This window comes from Venturia canescens, chromosome 9, assembly GCF_019457755.1.
Source record: "Venturia canescens isolate UGA chromosome 9, ASM1945775v1, whole genome shotgun sequence".
Taxonomy (NCBI): domain Eukaryota; kingdom Metazoa; phylum Arthropoda; class Insecta; order Hymenoptera; family Ichneumonidae; genus Venturia; species Venturia canescens.
This window is the reverse complement of record NC_057429.1, coordinates 2,701,596-2,723,915: the sequence shown is the minus strand read 5'-3', so window position 1 is coordinate 2,723,915 and position 22,320 is coordinate 2,701,596. Positions and strand designations below refer to the sequence as shown.

General features: G+C 36.1%; 2 protein-coding genes across 3 annotated transcripts in view; both read left to right on the top strand.

The window, feature by feature from the left end:
- LOC122416455 (RUN domain-containing protein 1) overlaps positions 1-22,320 on the top strand; it is a 580,344-nt gene that overhangs the window by 469,555 nt on the left and 88,469 nt on the right. The gene's annotated exons all lie outside the window — the stretch shown is intronic.
- LOC122416457 (phosphopantothenoylcysteine decarboxylase subunit VHS3-like) lies at positions 16,898-17,692 on the top strand. Its single transcript, XM_043429438.1, has 2 exons — positions 16,898-17,352; positions 17,601-17,692. The coding sequence occupies exon 1, from the start codon at positions 16,937-16,939 to the stop codon at positions 17,345-17,347; it is 411 nt and encodes a 136-aa protein (XP_043285373.1). The 5' UTR covers positions 16,898-16,936; the 3' UTR covers positions 17,348-17,352; positions 17,601-17,692.

Here is a 22,320-nt window from a genome sequence, read left to right as displayed (position 1 = left end):
TTCAGGCTCAAGTGGTTAGGCATCCAGGACATCGTTTGTCAATCATTTAATTTCATTTTTGTTCTGAAAAATCTCATGCAAAACCTGCCGGAAAGGAAAATAGAATAAGCAGAGGCACGATAAATCATAAAGCGTTATTTATTGTACAAATAAAAACGAAAATAAATTTAGAAGTTCAATAAAAGAATTTCATACAGAAAAACGCTCCGTTTTTCCGGGTCTTTCGAGTCTTCTCTCGCCTGATTCGGTCAAACAACGCGAACAGATAAAAATCAAAATTAAAAACGCGATTTATTTTTGTAAAAAACAGTCAAAATTGGTTTAATAAATTCATTTTGTTATTTTGTCAAACACAACCCTCGTCTCTCGTCTCATTCATACCATCTCCTTTTAAAATTAAGGTAGGTCAGGTCGGCAAGAGCGTTACGTTATAACTGGCGCCCGAACAGGGACAGATATTGCAAACGAGCGTGAGATTTTGCTTTTTCCGAATTTAATGAAAATTATTAATTACGAAAAAATGGCTGAGAAGACCGATAGAAACGAAACAGCGAGAGATTCCGGGTTCCAAAATTCCGATGAGCGAACGGCACAAAATGTCGATTTAACTACCTCAGTTCCTCCTCCAGGAGCGGGGAACATTTTTAACGAATCTCGTGTAAATTTCGGATTACAAGAAGAGGAATTTAACGATGATGATAATTGAGATCATGTTGAAGAAATTAAAATAGACGAATTTGGGACCCCTAAATTGAACAAAGGGAAAATTGAATTCGGGGAATTAAATCATGAACTGTTGATGAGCCTAATTGAGGCAATGAAAGAGATGAAGGCACAGGTCCAGGGTATGGCCAACGAGATTGCCCGAAATAATCAGGCCACTAGCGATTTGAGGACTGAATTTACAGAAAAATTCAAGACTCTGCAAGCTACAATCGCTAGTGACGTCCATAAAATTTACGACCCAATTAAACGTCACGTAAAAGGTTTAACAAGAATAGTCGAGGACAATGAGTCAAAATGTGCCGTAATTGGGGTTGGTGTGGCTCAAATACGACTCGATGTAAGCGCAATTAAGAAAAGAGTCGATCAGCTTGAATCCAAGGACAAAATTCATAGTCCAAACACAGAGAGCACTCGGATCGTCCCGCAGCCCACTAAAGAGGTTTCTGATGACGAATCTGATAACGAAGAAGAAAAATATGAGCATGAAGAGAAAACAAACAGGATTCGGACGATGTTGCCAATGGACATGCATCCAAATAAAATTAAAATTAAGCCTCCCATATACGCGATGGGTCGGAAAAAAGAAACCAATGAAATTCATAAAGGAATTTCGGCGGTATTGTGAGGTAACAAATCTCACTATCACCGAAATGAAATATTTGTTGGGACCGTGTCTAGAGAAAGCCGCAAAAGAGTGGTGGGTTTTTATCGAGGACCGTGTAGAAGATTTCGAAGAAGTGGAGAAGAAATTCGTGGAGCGTTTCTGGAGCACTAATGTCCAGAGAAAAGTGAGGAAGGACCTTGAATTCGGACACTACTCCGACAAGGATAACAAAATATCTAAAGTGGAGTATACGATCAACATTTTCGGAGCCGCGAAGGATGTCATCTCTCCTCCAAGCGACGAGGATATAATCGCATCTCTCTCGCACTGATGAGATCCAGGCCACAATAATCAGCCGAGGATTCAAAACTCTCGAGCAATTAATCGAATTCCTGGGAAAGATCGATCGGCATGGACCGATAAATTCGAAAAAAGAAAAAGAAGCTTCTCAGTCCTCAACGAAGTAGAATCAAAATAAAAACGAGCAAAAACCGTTTCGAATACCGCAAAACAATAATTGGAATAACCAGAATGATTACCAAAATAATTTCAACCGAAGAAATCCGAATTGGAACCAAAATAACCGACCAAATGGAAGATACAACAATAATGGTTGGAACAACCAACAGAATCGAAATTACCAGCAGAATTATAATCGGCCCAACAACAGTAATTATCAACAAAATTACAACCAGCGCCCAAACAACGGATATCCTCAGCAAAATCGCAACAATGGAAATTACAATCAACAGAACGGATATAATCGCCAAAATCAAAACCTTAGACAGCAACAAAATAATGGAGGATACCGGCCGCCTAACAATCCGAGCGATCATCGTCAAATTAACGAACAACAACAGCCGGGGATTCAAGCGATAGAGGTCCATCAAAAACCTCAGCCATCAACTTCTCGGGCGGGAAACGAATAGACGTTGTACCCGTACTCAAAGACAATGATCAAGGAAAAATAAAGAAGGAAAACGAACGAGGTACAATGGAGAAAAAGAAGAAGAATAAAAAGAAAAATAAAGAATCTCAGGATGGTTTATCGGAGGACCTCCATAAAATGAACGGTGTAAACAAAGCGAAAAACGAAATTCAGGAAATAAAAGTGGCAATAAACAGGATTTTCACAGATACTAGGGAGTTTTTAATGAAAGCGGGAAGAAATGAAAAAGAATTGCCAATAATACAGTGTCCAGAAATATATGCTAAAATTGAGGGTATACAGGTTACAGCGTTAGTAGATTCAGGTTCAAGAGTCACCACGATCTGGGAAGAATTTTATTTGGAAAATAAAGAAATTTTGAAGGAATGTCCACTTTTGCCTGTTACGGGAGTGACGGTGAAAGGAGCGATAAAAGAAAAATTAACGAAAGTGAAAAATCAAATTATGGCGATGACCGAGATTGGAAAAATAAAAACTTATATAAAATTTTTGATAGTGCCCGACTTGATTAGGGATGTGTTGCTTGTAGTAGATTCCTTGCAACCGCTTAAAAGTTTGATTGACCTGGGAGCTCCAGGTGAAATATAATGAGATTGTTGATGTAGTGCCCACGATTGGGACTACAGAAAAAGAAATTTTTTTGCGAGAAATTGTTTCTGAAGAAAAGAAAGTACGAGAAGAAGAAGAGAGCCGGAGCAAAATTTGAAATTTAAAAAGGGAAATATTGAAAAAACTTGTCAGCCAATCCAAAATTTGATTTTTGACAATAGAACTAATGAAGAAATAACTTTGGAAGAGATTAACGGGATCGTGGAACAGACTGAGCTTTCTTCAGAAAGGAAAAAAATCCACAGAGAAGTAATTTGGAATAGACGAGAAGTTTTTCGTAAAATTCAGTCTATGAGCATCAGTTAGATATCACGACGGACAAGCCGATCGTTGTACACGCTTACGAGGTTCCTCTAATGCATCGAAAAAAGTAGATAAAGGAATAAAAAAGTTACTAGATTTTGGAATAATTCAGCGATCAAACAGTCCGTGGATTAATCCAATTATCCCGGTCATTAAAAAAGATGGAACCGTTAGACTTTGTTTGCCTAATATGGAGGAGATATTTCAGAAATGTCACTCGGTGAAAGTTATGACAACGTTAGATTTAACAAACAGTTTTTGGTAGATCCCTCTTCATCCAAATTCAATGAAGTATACCGCATTTAGATACAGAGGAAAAGTCTATGAATTTACAGTAACCCCATTCGGGCTTAAAACAAGCACTGCCGCATTATTAAGAGCGCTAGACATCATTCTCCATGGTTTGGGAGATCATGTAATAAATTTTGTAGATGATTTATTGTGCATTTCCTCTAATTTTGACGAGCATATGAGACATCTAGACGAACTGTTAGAACGATTGCAATAACACGGAATGACAATTAAATTAAAAAAGGCTAAATTCTTTCGGGAAGAAGTAGAGTTTTTGGGTCACATCTTGACGACTAAAGGTATAAAATCTCAACCAGAAAAGATCCAAGCGATTCACGATTTTCCGGCGCCTAGAAATTTAAAACAGTTGAGAGGATTTCTGGGGTTGATTAATTATTACACTAAATTCACGAAGAAACACGCAGAGGAAACAATCCCATTTTTTAAATTATTAAAGATGGAAACAAAATGGCGCTGGGAAGTGGAAGAAAAAATAGCTTTTCAAAGAATCAAAGATTTGTTCGTCAGTGACGGTCTTCTCCAACATCCTGACCCAGAAAAGGGATTTATTTTGCAGACTGACGCGCGTAGCTATGCTTTGGGGGGCACCCTCGCTCAAAAAGACCAAAATGGCGATTTAGGAGTAATAATGTTTGCCAGTAGAACTCTAAAAGAGGCAGAGCTAGCATATACAATTATTAGCAATAGTCTGGTCATTCAAGAAATTTCGGACTTATTTACTTGGGGCCAAGATCGATGTCATTACTGATTATCGGGCCATCACATTTTGGAAAAATTGCCAATTATTGAATGAAAGACTAACAAGATGGATTCTAGCAATTCAAGATTACAATATACAGGGTGTCCCATTTTAATCTTACACCTGACTTTTCTCGGAAAATATTGCTCGGATCAAATATTGTGTGGAACAAAACTTTTAGGGGTTGAAGGGGGACGTTTGATAAAAATTGGTTTGTGGAACCAAAATTCAAAATGGCGGCGTTAGAATGGCCGACATGCTTTTTTCGAATGGAAACATAACTTTTTTTCATCACCAAAAAATTTTTCAGCGCAAAACCAACAACTTTTGTTGGAAAAATTTTTTGATTAAGTTAATATTTTTTAAGTGAAAACATCATTTTCAACTATTTTAGAGGTATCCAGGATGTACCGCGAAGAGATCTTTAACGTACCAAGTGCAAGTGCGTTTGCGTGTAAGGAGCATATCAACGATTTCGTTGGGACTGAAATCAACCATTGTTGCTAATTTTCAGAATTTTCCTCTAATTTAAGAACTTTTAAAAATTTCGAGAATCAAGAATTTTTCTCTGATTTCAGAACCTTTACAAATTTTCGATTTCATTTCTTGCTAAAGGCTGCGGAGTCAGAAGATAAACGTTTCAATTAATTTTTCATCTGTGGGCGATCACAATGACTTCTAAAATAAAAAATTCTTCTCTGATTTAAAACTCTAAAGAGAACTACGCAAAGTCAGACTACGTCAGTACTACCAATGATGTTTTCTTTAATCTCTTACAAAGTGAACTTACCTTTAATCGTACGCGAGGCTTACGCTTAAAGATAAGTTCACGTAAGCGAGACTTACGCCTACTTTTGAGTTGTAAATCAGAGAAGAATTTTTTATTTTAGAAGTCATTGTGATCGCCCATGGATGAAAAATTAATTGAAACGTTTATCTTCTGACTCCGCAGCCATTAGCAAGAGACGAAATCGAAAATTTGTAAAGGTTCTGAAATCAGAGAAAAATTCTTGATTCTCGAAATTTTTAAAAGTTCTTAAATTAGAGGAAAATTCTGAAAATTAGCAACAATGGCTGATTTCAGTCCCAACGAAATCGTTGATATGCTCCTTATTTTAGGAAGGTGTCGAGGCAATTACTTCCGAGCTGAAAATTTGTATCGACGTGAATCACGAGAGAACATGAAGGAGCGGATAAGAGCTGCCTGCCGTGCGATCCCGAGAGATGTTCTCCTACGCCCAGTTGGTGGTTTTGAGAGAAGAGTTCATCCATGTTTAAACATGAATGGAGGGATCTTTGAACATCTCTAGGGAGGGATCAGAGTACACTCACAAGGAGGGTTTGGAGTCCGAAAATACTGCGGTAGTGACGAACCGCAGAGACCTAATCCTTGTGAGCTCGTACCTATGTGCATAAAGGCATTGCATGCCCCTCTTTTTAAAAAAAGTTGAAAAATAAAATGAAAATAAAAAACACACACACATGCACCTCCACGTATGCACGCATATGCAGACGCACACGCAAACGCACACGCAAACGCACTTGCACTTGGTACGTTAAAGATCTCTTCGCGGTGCATCCTGGATACCTCTAAAATAGTTGAAAATAATGTTCTCACTTAAAAAATATTAACTTAATCAAAAAATTTTTCCAACAAAAGTTGTTGGTTTTGCGCTGAAAAATTTTTTGGTGATGAAAAAAAGTTATGTTTCCATTCGAAAAGAACATGTCGACCATTCTAACGCCGCCATTTTGAATTTCGGATCCACAAACCAATTTTTATCAAACGTCCTCCTTCAACCCCTAAAAGTTTTGTTCCACACAATATTTGATCCGAGCAATATTTTCCGAGAAAAGTCAGGTGTAAGATTAAAATGGGACACCCTGTAGAATTTGAATTTTGTCCAGGGGAAAGGAACGTTATAGCTGATGCTTTAAGTAGATTCAATCCACTAGATACTGGGGGGCGAAAAGGGAAGGAAATCGTGATTAGCACGATGCTAGCAATCAAACCGTCAAAGGAATTGGAACAAATGATCAAACAAATAGAAGAATGGCAAGAAAGGGAAGACAGAATTAGGGAAATCAGGGAAAGTTTAGAAAATTAAAACAATGACAAATATCAGGTTTTTTTTTTTCTCTCTTTATTTATAACTATAATCTGTTATTGCGAATAACAATGAATAGTTTTGCGGTGTTTTATTGGGGGCACTGTTGGTCGTCCATTGACGGGCAACTGGTTTTGTCTTGAGAATTTTTTTTTTTTTTTCTTTTTTTTTTGGGGTTCAGGCTGTCGAGTGTTTTGTTTGTTTTGCCCTCCCCCCCCCTCCCCCCTTGACTAGTTAAATCGTTGGGCCAGATGTCCTGGGTTGAACCGTTTCAATCTTCTTCTTCGGAGGTTGCTTCCGACTAGATTGGTCGCCAGTTGATTTGGGTGGTTTTCCAGACGCGTTTGGTATTTGTTGCCATATTTTTTTATTTCCTGTTGGATTGTGTTTATTTGGAGGTCTTGGTGGAGGCAGCTATTTTTTATATACCATGGCACATCTGCAATCATCCTCAGTGTTTTGGACTGGAATCTCTGGATTATTTCCAGGTTTGAGTTAGAGGCTGTTCCCCAGAGTTGGAGACCGTACGTCCAGATTGGCTTTAGTATGGCCTTGTATACGGTGAGCTTGCTGCGGGTGTTTAGTTTGGAGTTGCGTCCAATGAGCCAGTACATTTTTCTCAGTCTCAGATCTAGCTCTTTCCTTTTGGTTTTTATATGCTTTGCCCAGGTGAGTCTTCTGTCGAGGTACATGCCGAGATATTTGACGTCAGTTACGGTCGGAAGAGTTTGGTTGTATAGTTGGATGCTTGGGCAGTCGCCTCTTTTTAGCGTGAATGTCATGTGCACAGATTTTGACTCGCTCGCTTTCATCCTCCATTTTTCCATCCATTTTTGTATTTTCTTTACCCCACGTTGGAGTCTCTTGGACGCTGTTGTTGGGTTCGCGTGCGTGTACATGAGGGCAGTATCATCGGCGAAGGTTGCTGCTGTGGCCTTTCTACCGATTGGTAGGTCGGCGGTGTAGAGCGTATACAATGCTGGTCCAAGTACGCTGCCTTGTGGTACGCCGGATTTGATAGCGTAGAATTCTGAGTAGTCCTGTGAATACCGAACTTGAAAGTTTCTATTGGATAAGTATGACTTTATCAACAGATAGAATTGAGGCAGGTGGAGTTTGATTTTGTATAGTAGTCCAATGTGCCAGACTTTATCAAACGCTTGTTGTATATCAAGAAATACCGCTGAGCAGTATTTCTTTTTCTCCAGTGTGTTTGTTATGGTCGTGTACACTCTGTTAATTTGTTCAACCGTTGAGTGGTTGTTTCGGAACCCAAATTGGTGGTTAGGGATGAGTTCTTTTATTTCTACTTCTGTATTAATTCTGGTGAGGAGTAATTTTTCAAAGATCTTGGAGAGTATGGGCAGGAGGCTTATAGGTCTGTACGAAGTTCTTTCTGTCGGTGGTTTACCCGGTTTCGGAACCATGATAATTTGGGCGAACTTCCATTGGCTCGGAATGTGTTCCGTGCGAATGATTCCGTTGAACAGGCTGGTGATAAAGACGTGTCCTTTGCGCGGTAGTTCTTTCAGCAGTTGTCCCGTAATCAGGTCGTAGCCAGGTGCTTTTTTCGGTCTTATTTCTTTGAAAATGACTCGCAGGATTTCTTGGTAGGTGATCGATTTAATAGGAAATGATAATGGTAGAGGACAGTCCAAGAACTCGTGTATTTCAATGTCGCTGTCTCCGTTTTGGCTGGCTAGTGGAGTAAAAACTTCTGCAAGGTGTTTGGCGAAGACTTCAGCTTTTTCGACGTCGCTTTTGGCCCAGTTTCCGTCGGCATTCTTAATTGGAGAGTTTTGTTGTCGTGGCCGTTTGATGTTTTTGGTGATTTTCCATAACGAGTAGTCTGTATCTTTCGTGTTGGATAGGTTCAGAAGTTTAGTTTGGAATGTGTCATTGTTGTAGTCTTGGATTAGTTTGTTCAGTTCTCGAGTGGTTCTGTTTAAGATCGTTTTGTCTGTCGGGTTTCTACTCAGTTGCCATTTTCTTCTCAGCCTCCGTTTTTCGGTGATCTTATCCCTGATGAGTGTTGGGTATGTGGTGCTGCTTTCTTTTGGTTTCAAAGTCGGTGTGGTTGTCCAGGCTGCTTCTTGGATTAATCGCGTAAAATATTCCGTGGCATCGTCGATATCTACTCCGTTTTTCATCGGGTATTTGAAGTTTATTTTTTCGTCTATTTTCTTTCGAAATAGGTCCCAGTCCGTTTTTTTATTGTGAAGAGAGGGTTGTGTTTGTTTGTGCATTAGGCCCGTGCTCAGAGTTAGCATTACTGGAGAGTGATCGGAGGATAGATCGACTATTGACTCTGTGTGGGTGTAGTTATCAGCTATTGCTTTTGTCACGAAGAAGTCAAGGAGATCTGGGGTTTTGTTGGGGTCAGTCGGCCAGTATGTGGGTTCGCGGGAGGATAGTTTGTTGTACCTGTTTTTTTCCATGGCTTTTAGTAATTCTTTGCCTCTGGGAGTGTTGATTCGTGAGCCCCACCACTGATGCTTGGCGTTAAAATCTCCACCTGCTACGAAACAGGGTCCGAGTGTTTTAAAGAATTCGGAGAAGGTTTCTGCCTTGATTGCATGCCTTGGAGGGCAGTACACGGCCGTGAGGGTGATTGGTCTGTTATTTAGGTCGGTTACTACTATGCTCGTGGCTTGTATGTGTTCTTTTTCAGATTTTTCAATTTCATGGTGTTTGATTGAGTTTTTTATTAGGATTGCAGTGCCACCATGAGCAGTGCCATCAGGGTGTTTCGTATCATATAGCGTGTAGCCATGGATGTTTAAGTAGCTCTTACTGGTGAAGTGGGTTTCTGAGATTAGAATGATGTCGATTTTGTTTGAGTGTAAGAAATAAGCTAGTTCCTGGCGTCTTTGCACCAGTCCGTTGGCGTTCCAGAGTACAATTTTAAGGAACTTATTCATTTAGCAGGGTTTTTTGCCAAGATTGTGTTTAAGAGATTGACCATCGTGTTTAGAAGTTGAGTTTGTTGTTGAATCATCGATCTGATTTCTTGGAAAGTTTTTTCAAGCATCGTCATTACTCCGTTTATATTATTATTCATATCGTTGTTATGGCTGTCGTTGATTTGTGCGTTGGAGCATGCAGTGGCTTCAGCGTAGCTTAGCGTTCTGGGCGTTTGGTTTGTCGGGCGTCTGTCAGTGATTTCGCGGTTGATTGGAATTGGAGCTTGTGTTGTGGGGTTTCTTTTTTCAATTATTTCCTGGTAAACTCTACAGCCTCTGTAGTTGGCAGGGTGTTCGCCTTCGCATAGGGCACACTTGGCGGCTGTTTCCCTTGTTTTGGTACAGGTCGAGGTTTCGTGGTCATCGCCGCATTTAACACATCTGTATTGCCTTCGGCAGTACGTTTTGGTGTGTCCATATCTTTGGCATCTAGTACATTGGACGACTGCAGTATTTTTTCTAGGTGGTTCGATTTGGATCTTAGCATTGAGCAAAGTGTCGATTTTAAAAATGTCTTTGTTGTTGTTGTTGGGTTCGAGATCTACGAAGAATATTGGTAGGGGGTTTTTCGTTTTTGCATGGCGAACGTTAATTATGTTTCGTGCTATGTGCCCAAGGGTCTCCAAGGCTATTTTGATGTCTTCAGTAGGAGTGGAGGGGTGGAGAGATTTTATGACTGCTCTGTAGGCACGATTCTGTTTCATTTGGTAAGTGTGATACGAGGCATTCTGCTCGTCGAGGATATGTATTATTTTCCGGAATGTCTGGGAGTCTTTCGCCATTAGTTTGATTTGGCCGATTGCTCTCGTCAGCTGTTTTATTGCCTTGTTTATTTTGATTGTAGTGCCCGTCGTTATCGTGGACGAGAGGAGCGTATCGGTTTTGAGTCAAAGTTTCTTGTGTACTGCTGTTACTCTCTTGGCTGTCGGCTCTTCTCGCACGTTTTCTGGGATTCGCAATTTGCCAAGGTGGCGAAGATGGTCCCAGGGGGTCATTAGTTGGAGTAGATCGGGTTAGAGTCAGAGGTGTCACCCTACCTTGGTTTGTTGCACGGGTGTCGTTGTTGGTTTGGTTGGCCTCGGGGTCGTACATATGCACGTCGTTGTTCTCCTGGTTTTGCTTCTCTCCACTCATGGCGTTAGAAGATTGAGGATGATGGTGTGCGAGAATCTTCTCTCTTTACAGGAGAGAAGATCTCTTTATAACACGGATCTCTATGCACTGGCAAGATATTATAATGTTCACTATAGGGTATTTAACGTCTGTATTATTGCGTACACTGTATACACACTGGATTATCCGAGCAGATCGGAGCGCAGAAAAACACGTCTGTCACTGGTGACAGCTCGCGAAGGAATCCAATATCAGGTTAAAAACAATATTTTATTGAAGAAAGGAAATCCCGAGTCATGGAAAATTTTTCTGCTAAGAGAGATCCTACATCCTCTGGTATCTGAAACACATGAGATGTATGGCCACGTAGGAGCTAAAAAAGTTTGGAAAGTCATTGCAGAAGATTTTACTTACCCGAGACTGTACCATTGTATCAGACAGATTCTTGCTTCTTGCGATTCTTGCCAAAGAAATAAAGTCCCAAACCAGCATTCATATGCGGCACAGCAAAATATCATTCCTGAAGGACCGGGAGATACTGTTCCAATCGATTTTTTCGATCCTTTACCTGTGACAAAAGGAGGAATAAAACATATCCTCGTTACAATTGACGTTTTTTTCGAAATTTGTTGTTTTGTATCCTTTAAAAGCGGTGACAGCGCCAGCAACAATCAATAAAATCTTTAACCACTACATTCCTGAATTTGGAAAACCAAAAAAGCTTCAATTTGACCATGGCACTCCATTTACTTCGCGATTATGGCTAGGAAAGTTAGCTAGCGAGGGAATTCAGCCAGTTTTCTCATCTATTAGGCATCCGCAAGGAAACATAGTAAAGATAGTCAATCGAGAGATCGGTAGATATTTCTGAACATTTTTGACCGATAAACACACCGACTAGTTGAAATGGGTCAAAGTTATCGAGGATTGAATAAACGAGACACACCACGAAACGACTGAAATGACGCCCGTCGAAATACAGAGAAACATTAAACCTCAAAGAATATAGAGAAATTGGATTAAAGTAGAAAAAGATGAAGAATTAGATGAGGAAGAAAGGATCGAAGCAAAATTAATGCTTGCGAGGGATAGAATAGAAAGAAAAGGTAGAGAAAGAGCCCAAAAGTTCGATAGGAAGCATAAATTAATTCGATTTAATGTGGTAGACTTAGTGCTGGCTAAAGCGTGCAACGTTAGCGATCCTGTAAATAAAAAGATGGCCAAATTCTTCTCGATTTATGAGGGGCTATACAGAATAAAGCAGCAGATAGCCACAGCAACGTTTATCCTGGAAAATCCTGAGACTGAGATGGAGAGAGGCATGTACCACCCTGCGAACTTAAAAAAATACAAAAATTAATGAAAAACGCGAATTACAAATTAAATTACCAGGATGTATTGTTATAAAACCATTTAACTTACCTTTAATTATCACTTCCAAACGTATCCGCTGAAAAAGTTAAAACATTAATAAAAAATTATAATTTTATACTGAGAGTAACATTAAATTGATACATACCTGTTAGATCCATATTTCTCCTACGGGATGACCTAAAACTTAGAAAAACAATAGAAAAACACAAAAAAAAATAAATAAAATCGAAAAGAAAAGAGAAAATTACATGTTTATTTCTATTTTTATTAACAATTACGGGTTTGATACAAAATTACCATTTTCGACAGTAAAAATGTCAACGGGTTAAAAATTGCGAGCGAAAGTACAAAATTATTAGTTTGAATACCCTCAATTACCAAAAAAAACATTTAAAAAACTCCCGACTGAAAAATTGTATAACGTATTTAAAATAAAACGAAGTCGAGAAAAAAATGAATGTTAGAAAAAAACAATATTGTAAAAAAAGTATATGCGTTACCAGAAAATGATTTTTTCTTAAGAAAGTTGCAGTAAACTTTGAAAAGACTCAAATAAAAATAGACCACCCATAAAAAAAACTTAAAAAAAAAATTTTTTTTAATTGTAAAAAAAATTATTTCATAAAAAAAATACAGAACAATTCGAAAAGAATTTTACAAATCTTGAAAAAACATTATATTAAAGCAAAAACTAATCTGTATCTATTTTTTAAAGTGTCAAAAGAATCAAATAACAAGTAAAAAATAAAAAACCGAAAAATCGGTCTTGACATCATTTTGGAAACCGATGCCTCATTCTTCTTATTAGATTCGGACAGCTAAATCAACTGAAAAAAATTCCATCTAATTTACGTGCGGCATTAAAATTTATTATATTAATTCGAGGCCAAGTATTTTCTAATGAATTGAAAAAAGTTACCACTTGAATTACGTGCAGCATTAAAATTTATGATATCAATCGGTGGACAAGTATTTTATTAGTAACTCCAAATTTTGACATTATTAAATTCTTTTAAGAAGCTTTCAAATCCAAAAAAATCACATGAAAGCTAGTCATATGTTACTCTATGGTGGCAGAGACTTATAAGAAAATCGAATCTTCTCAGACTTTCAGGATCCTCTGGTATTATTCACAAAATTCGACGTCGATTGGATCGATACAAATTATGTTTAAATATGTGTTAAAAGTACTTGTCCGGCCCATCACTATTCATTCAATAAAGAATCAATCATAAAAAAACGAAATGGCACGGCAGAATCTCGTTAAGATTTTAGTTTAAATTTCTATGAATTGTTTATAATTTTCGGCGTATAACGTTGGTTTTCACGAAAAAAGACCTATTTTTCGTCGAAATTGTACTGAAAATATTTCGATAGAGGTTTAGTCTTGGACTTTTGTGATTTTTCTCCTTGTCTTCTAATATGTTTCGTCCATTGGGAACTCAAGAGCATGGAGCAATGCGTGTTGCGGGCCGAGATATGATTTTCGGCTGATAACGTTAGGAAAAAGAAAGGAAAAGAGGAAAGATAGATCAAATTCAAGACACAACAAATCCAACAGAATTGGCCCTTTTTAAATGTTGCTTTTGCATTCTGAATCTAGACATTTTCGTGTCATTCAAAACGTGTCCCCGATGAAATATATTTCCAAAGTTTGCAAGTGGCCGCTGAGATCCAATTATCCAGTTTGATAGTTGCTGAAAAAAGGCACCCGGAAACATTTATTATGTCAGAACTCAAAGAAGCAAAAAAAACTGAGCGTACTTAATTCAACAGAGCAACCGAATTCAAAGACGTTTAAGGTATCTGCATTTGTTTTGGCGAAAAACAATTTCAGGAGAATTCATTAATGAATTTAAAAGTTTAAAAACTCAGAATAAAATAGAAAACGGAAAATTTAGGAATTTAGAGAAGAGTAGATATACAACACCGGTTCTGGATACTTTTTTGCTGAGTCATTGTCACGATGACGTCATCATCTAGAACCTTTTAGAACCTTCGATGACGTCATTTCGAATGTTCCAGAATGATGACGTCATCGATGACGTCATTTAAAAAAAAAAATAAAAAAAAATAAAAAAAATAATAAAAATTTTTTAAAATGACGTCATTTCGAATGTTCCAGAATGATGACGTCATTTCGAAATGAGACGTTCTTTCCTGTTTTACCGACTGAACGAAATATTCTATGAGACGTTCTGTTCTTTTTCCTGTTTTACCGACTGATTGATACGACATCATTTCGAACGTTCTGGAACGATTCGAACTGGATCCAACGGAAATGACCAATCAGATGATTTCGAATATTCCAGAATTATGACGTTATTGATGATTTCATTTCAAGATCATTTCGAAAGTTCTGGAACGATGACGTCATTTCGAATGTTCCAGAATGATGACGTCATCGATGACGTCATTTAAAAAAAAAATTAAAAAAAATAATAAAAATTTTTTAAAATGACATCATTTCGAATGTTCCAGAATGATGACGTCATTTCGAAATGAGACGTTCTTTCCTGTTTTACCGACTGAACGAAATATTCTATGAGACGTTCTGTTCTTTTTCCTGTTTTACCGACTGATTGATACGACATCATTTCGAACGTTCTGGAACGATTCGAACTGGATCCAACGGAAATGACCAATCAGATGATTTCGAATATTCCAGAATTATGACGTTATTGATGATTTCATTTCAAGATCATTTCGAAAGTTCTGGAACGATGACGTCATTTCGAATGTTCCAGAATGATGACGTCATCTCGAAATGAGACGCTCTTTCCTGTTTTACCGACTGAAAATTTTGGAAAAATGTTGGAACCGTAGATGTCGCAATTAATAGGAAGCCTGATAATAATACATTCCAAGAATTTCCAAATGTGATTGATGACGTCATCCTGATTTTTAAATTCTGGAAAATTATGTGTCAGAGTGGGGATGTATCCTATAAAAGGGATTTTTCCTTTATCGTCACTTTATGCTGAACACTTGAGCGATACCGTTAACAACAAGCCGAACAATGGAAGCCATTTTGGATTTGCAAGGTTTTAAGATGCCTATCAATAAATTCGTATTAAAAGAGCTGGCAGTCATTAAAATTTATCCCAGTGCGGAAGCTTACGAGGAGTTTGGATGCCTTCTAGTTAAGCCTCCATGTGAATGGGATAGTTTACCAGCCAAGTATAAGAGTCAAAATAAGTGGTGTGAACGCAACCATCATGGTATCCCATGGAATACCGGTGATATTCCTTATGATGAAGTGAAGAACGTATTTGACATTATTTTAAAAAATGTGAGTTTTCTTTATGTGAAAGGATTGGAAAAAAAGCAATGGATCACCGATATTATAGGAAATTCAAAGTTGATCATTAATATGGAGGATTTGGGTTGCCCCGCATTGCGAAAATTACCAGCACCAACATATCAGCATTACAAGTATCACAATGGGGTACGCGAATACAATTGTGCCTTTGAAAATGTTCAACGTTTGAAGGAATGGTATTTGAAGCATGGTGTTGAAAATTCATCATTTCCACGATCCTTAAGAATCTTCGCTACATTGGGAAGTCTGAGAGCAATGAAGACGGAGGATATCGCTTGTCTTCCTCAAGAATTTATTCTAACTTATGCATGGAAGGACATTGACGATGTATGGGACAGACTTGCTAAAGAATGGCGTATCGATGAGGATTTCATGCGTTATCGCCGATGTCGAAAACACCATCAAAAAACGGATACCGATGAATTCGATGGACCTATACCGTTAATCATAAATTGTCTCAAATGTCAATTTTTTTCTGAAAATCTGTATGATGAATAAAATATTTACATGTTTTCAAAATGTTTCCAAGTTTTTTTGAAATCTAACAATACTGCTTATAAAAAGAGATAAATATCAATTACTGATTAAGAAAGAAAATGACTCATCTTCATCTTCAAATATGACGTACTATAGTTCAGTCATGAGTCGCACTATAGAACAACGTAGCAGCGATAGTTCGAGCATGCTTGCAACATGATGCTCTGTGGAGTTAACCACGTGGAGAAAAAATAATTATTTATATTTTTCTGGGTTATCTAGTGACGCAAATATGTATAATCAAGTTTGCTCTATGATCCAAGAAAAAGTTTTGTATTATTACCTGCTTATTCAAATACGTTTATAACACATATTTTTCCGTAGTGGTGCGTCTTATCTCCTGTAACCTGATCTTCTTTTGCGTGATTCAGTGATGAGAGACCCACGAAATATGCATTACGCAATTATTAGTACTAATTGTTTAATATAATGTTTTATGCGAAGTACCCTTTATAAAAAATTTGTTGCATATGAATTTGTAAATAGTTATAATATTTGATAAAAAAAAGCTATGGAAATGCATCTGAACTTTAAATGATTATATATTGAATATTCTTACTGATCCATACTTTTGTAGAAACTTCAAGAACCATCTATCGTTAAGAAAATGTTCTATTATAAAAAATATCATTTTTTCCATTTGAAAACAATTTTTGATTGTGAGTATTCTATCACTTTTATCATTGAAAACATAATATACATTGTTTGTTCATATAATTTTTTACTTTGAATATTATTTTGAAATTTATTTATTAGAATGTTCTCGAGATTCTTATAGAAGTATATGAAGAGATTTCTAGAATTATTCAAACAATTTTGAAAACTATCTAAAGTAACCTATCATTTTACTTGATTCAAAGAAAACATTTTGTAAAGAAGTCTGTATATTTGTATTATAAACCAATGTAATGTTATAATTAATTTTTAAAAGAATTTATCGAGAATTTATATAAGTCGTATTTAAATCTTTCCCGAATCTATAAACATAAACATTTGAGCCTATATAAAACGACGCATCGACGAGTTGGACCCATCAATCGCTGAGAGTCACCGAACAATCCACGTCATCAATAAATCAAATTTCGTGAGTAATTTTTTAAAAGTCTTCCAACGTTAATTGTGCGGATTGTTAACTAAAAAATCATAAAAAGTGAAGTGTAAGAATATTCCATAATTAAATTTTTTATTCGAATTTCTTAAAGATCATGCAATCGTCAACCAACACCATAACCGTTTCGATCAACATACCGAAACCGTGGCTTTCGGCGTGCCCAAGAATGCTTTTGGAGAGTATCCTACGACGGGCGCTACGATCATACATCGTAGCAGATAACGATGTTTCTGTGAAAATCGCTGGGATTGAGGCCCAATTGATCGAAGGATATCACGGTGAATTTTGGTTTGTACCAAATAATTTCCTCAACGAGGAAAACGATGATGACGACGTCATCGTAGTCAACAACGAAGACGGCGACGACAATGTCATCGTAGTCAACAACGAAGACAGCGACGAAGACGATGATGACGACGACATCGTAGTCAACAACGAAGACGGCAACGACAATGTCATCGTAGTCAATGACGAAGACGATGATGACGACGTCATCGTAGTCAATAACGAAGACGACGACGAAGGAATCGTGGTCAACGGTGAAGACAACAACGACGACGTAGTTGTACTCAATTAATAATGGTGAGTAATTACATTTTTTTAAATTAAACTTCTGTCTGCAAACGTTTTTTTTTTCACACCTCATGTCTCTAAAACGTGGGTGGACCGTTTGCGTTTCATTCATTATTTCGCGAAAATTCAATTTTTTCATAATTTTTTCTATTCAACTGTCAACGAGTCAATGTTCTTGCTCAGACACGAACGGTTAAGAATTATAATTTCAATAAATTTTTCTAGAAATTAATGTATGTTTATGTTTTTTTGTTCAGTATTATCAACTGCGGATGGCTCGTACCACGATCGTCATTATCATCATGATCATGATTATGATGATCATCATCATCGTCATTCACAGAATCATCAAGAAAAAAATAAATATAAATGTTATTACAGAGTAATTTCTATTACAGAGTATTTTCTTGAATAAACGAACGATTTATAATTTCTTACGTTTTCTTTATTTTCCGCTGACCTGCCTCACTGTGGCTGTTCGATTGACGATACGTTTCACATTCTGACTCAGGAAATCATCATAACTAAAATATATCTAATTTCGAAACCTGATAAAATTCGAATGTGTTGGAATTGAAGAAGTAAAAAATTTTTCTCTCCAAATTTTTCAAAAATCCCATCGTTTTACAGTAATCTCAATCAATGTACTCGAGATTCCGCTGAAAAATATAAATGAATATATCGAAAAATCGAGGAGACAAAATGTTTTATCTCAACTCGCGACCCAGTTGAAAAATCAAGCGATTCAAAATACCAACGTTTTTCCAAAACGATGTAGCACCCGTAATAAAAGTCGTAGAGACTTTTCAAATACACCAAAGTAAAGCTAAATGCCTTCTCCTCAAAATACGCCTTGTTGCATTGAAATATCTAAACCAGCGGCGCAATAGTACTAAAAAGAATATGAGAACTTTATCGAAAACTTTTCCCCGGTAATATATGAGGCATTCCATGCGGTTTCGAACAGTCAAAAAGTTGACTTCTAACAATTAAAATTTTGTCAAATTTCTTAATTATATGAAAAAGAGACGTGTACATTCTTTCAGAATTTTTCGATCCCATTTTTCGAGTTTTTCAACTTTTGAAAATTTTCTAAATACCTTTATATTCTGAAAGTTTACGATCAAACCGAAAAATGTTTCAGACAGAAAAGTTGTAGTTTTACGTATATTTTGTGAAAAAATTTTTGTTTGATTTTTTTCGAGTTTAAAAAATGACTATTTTCATCAAAAATAGACGAATTTGAAGATTATAAAAAATGTTTATTTGATCACCACGATTCGATAAAACATCAATATTTAATTCAGAGCCAGAAACATGAGGTTTATACCATAAAACAGAAAAAATTAGCTTTGAGCTGGCAAGATGATAAGAGAATTCTGTTACCTGACACAACGGACACTGTACCATACGGTTATAAGAAAAAATAAAAAACTCATTTTTGTATGTGTGTGTGTGTATTTATTCAACAAACCTCAATTTTCACCCCTTGGCAGATCGGGAGTGAACACGACTCCATAGTTCTCGAAAAATCCCAACTCAATTTATCAACGTTCAAAGTAGAAATTTTTGGTTGAAAAAAATTTGCAAAAAAAACCTGATAAAATTCGAATGTGTTGGAATTGAAGATGTAAAAAATTTTTCTCTCCAAATTTTTCAAAAACCCCATCGTTTTACAGTAATCTCAATCAATGTACTCGAGATTCCGCTGAAAAATATAAATGAATATATCGAAAAATCGACGAGACAAAATGTTTTATCTCAACTCGCGACCCAGTTGAAAAATCAAGCGATTCAAAATACCAACGTTTTTCCAAAACGATGTAGCACCCGTAATAAAAGTCGTAGAGACTTTTCAAATACACCAAAGTAAAGCTAAATGCCTTCTCCTCAAAATACGCCTTGTTGCATTGAAATATTTAAACCAGCGGCGCAATAGTACTAAAAAGAACATGAGAACTTTATCGAAAACTTTTCCCCGGTAATATATGAGGCATTCCATGCGGTTTCGAACAGTCAAAAAGTTGACTTCTCCTAACAATTAAAATTTTGTTAAATTTCTTAATTATATGAAAAAGAGACGTGTACATTCTTTCAGAATTTTTCGATCCCATTTTTCGAGTTTTTCAACTTTTGAAAATTTTCTAAATACCTTTATATTCTGAAAGTTTACGTTCAAACAGAAAAATGTTTCAGACAGAAAAGTTGTAGTTTTACGTATATTTTGTGAAAAAATTTTTGTTTGATCTTTTTCGAGTTTAAAAAATGACTATTTTCATCAAAAATAGACGAAAATAATTTTTTGTCATTTTGAGATTGTAAAAAATTGGGGTGGTCCATTTGATATGGAATACCCCATTTAAGTTCTCGCTGTCATATTGTAAAGAGAAGTGATTCAATAATTACATAAAAATTTCTCGTTAAACTGTAATTATCGCGATCACCCCTGATCATGATTACAGTACGAATTCTTTGCGGTAATATTGCAAAAAAATACAAAAAAAGTTTTTTTCAAAAATGTTCATGTTTTTCATGTTTTAATCAGCCATATTTTTTCCTTCATGTCTGATCAGAATTTTGAGCCTGTATTCTGAAAGAGCATAAAATTCTACGTTAATATATCTGAAAACAACATTTTTTCAACACCGTTAACTTAAAAAATAATCGTGATGAAAGATTGGTAAAAAATCGGGGTGCTTGGGTGTTAATGGGTTAAGAAAGAAAATAACTCATCTTCGTCTTTCAAATATGATATACGATGGTTCTGAGCCGCACTATAGCACGACATATTCGCGATAGTTCGAGCCTGCTTGTAACACAATGCTCTGCGGAGCCAGCCACGTGGAGAAAAAATAATTATTTATATTTTTCTGGATCGCCGAGTGACGCGAAATAATCAAGGATAGCAAAAAGTGATGCACGTGCGAGAACTGTATTTCGTGAGAGTGAGGCAGGTCAGCGTAAAATAAAGAAAACGTAAGAAATTATAAATCGTTCGTTTATTCAAGAAAATACTCTGTAATCATGATCAGGGGTGATCGCGATAATTACAGTTTAACGAGAAATTTTTATGTAATTATTGAATCACTTCTCTTTACAATATGACAGCGAGAACTTAAATGGGGTATTCCATATCAAATGGACCACCCCAATTTTTTACAATCTCAAAATGACAAAAAATTATTTTCGTCTATTTTTGATGAAAATAGTCATTTTTTAAACTCGAAAAAGATCAAACAAAAATTTTTTCACAAAATATACGTAAAACTACAACTTTTCTGTCTGAAACATTTTTCTGTTTGAACGTAAACTTTCAGAATATAAAGGTATTTAGAAAATTTTCAAAAGTTGAAAAACTCGAAAAATGGGATCGAAAAATTCTGAAAGAATGTACACGTCTCTTTTTCATATAATTAAGAAATTTAACAAAATTTTAATTGTTAGGAGAAGTCAACTTTTTGACTGTTCGAAACCGCATGGAATGCCTCATATATTACCGGGGAAAAGTTTTCGATAAAGTTCTCATGTTCTTTTTAGTACTATTGCGCCGCTGGTTTAAATATTTCAATGCAACAAGGCGTATTTTGAGGAGAAGGCATTTAGCTTTACTTTGGTGTATTTGAAAAGTCTCTACGACTTTTATTACGGGTGCTACATCGTTTTGGAAAAACGTTGGTATTTTGAATCGCTTGATTTTTCAACTGGGTCGCGAGTTGAGATAAAACATTTTGTCTCGTCGATTTTTCGATATATTCATTTATATTTTTCAGCGGAATCTCGAGTACATTGATTGAGATTACTGTAAAACGATGGGGTTTTTGAAAAATTTGGAGAGAAAAATTTTTTACATCTTCAATTCCAACACATTCGAATTTTATCAGGTTTTTTTTGCAAATTTTTTTCAACCAAAAATTTCTACTTTGAACGTTGATAAATTGAGTTGGGATTTTTCGAGAACTATGGAGTCGTGTTCACTCCCGATCTGCCAAGGGGTGAAAATTGAGGTTTGTTGAATAAATACACACACACACATACAAAAATGAGTTTTTTATTTTTTCTTATAACCGTATGGTACAGTGTCCGTTGTGTCAGGTAACAGAATTCTCTTATCATCTTGCCAGCTCAAAGCTAATTTTTTCTGTTTTATGGTATAAACCTCATGTTTCTGGCTCTGAATTAAATATTGATGTTTTATCGAATCGTGGTGATCAAATAAACATTTTTTATAATCTTCAAATTCGTCTATTTTTGATGAAAATAGTCATTTTTTAAACTCGAAAAAAATCAAACAAAAATTTTTTCACAAAATATACGTAAAACTACAACTTTTCTGTCTGAAACATTTTTCGGTTTGATCGTAAACTTTCAGAATATAAAGGTATTTAGAAAATTTTCAAAAGTTGAAAAACTCGAAAAATGGGATCGAAAAATTCTGAAAGAATGTACACGTCTCTTTTTCATATAATTAAGAAATTTGACAAAATTTTAATTGTTAGAAGTCAACTTTTTGACTGTTCGAAACCGCATGGAATGCCTCATATATTACCGGGGAAAAGTTTTCGATAAAGTTCTCATATTCTTTTTAGTACTATTGCGCCGCTGGTTTAGATATTTCAATGCAACAAGGCGTATTTTGAGGAGAAGGCATTTAGCTTTACTTTGGTGTATTTGAAAAGTCTCTACGACTTTTATTACGGGTGCTACATCGTTTTGGAAAAACGTTGGTATTTTGAATCGCTTGATTTTTCAACTGGGTCGCGAGTTGAGATAAAACATTTTGTCTCCTCGATTTTTCGATATATTCATTTATATTTTTCAGCGGAATCTCGAGTACATTGATTGAGATTACTGTAAAACGATGGGATTTTTGAAAAATTTGGAGAGAAAAATTTTTTACTTCTTCAATTCCAACACATTCGAATTTTATCAGGTTTCGAAATTAGATATATTTTAGTTATGATGATTTCCTGAGTCAGA

Bases quoted from the DNA above. Each gene is read 5' to 3' on its own strand.
- LOC122416457 (XM_043429438.1), top strand. From the start codon at position 16,937: ATGCTTTTGGAGAGTATCCTACGACGGGCGCTACGATCATACATCGTA.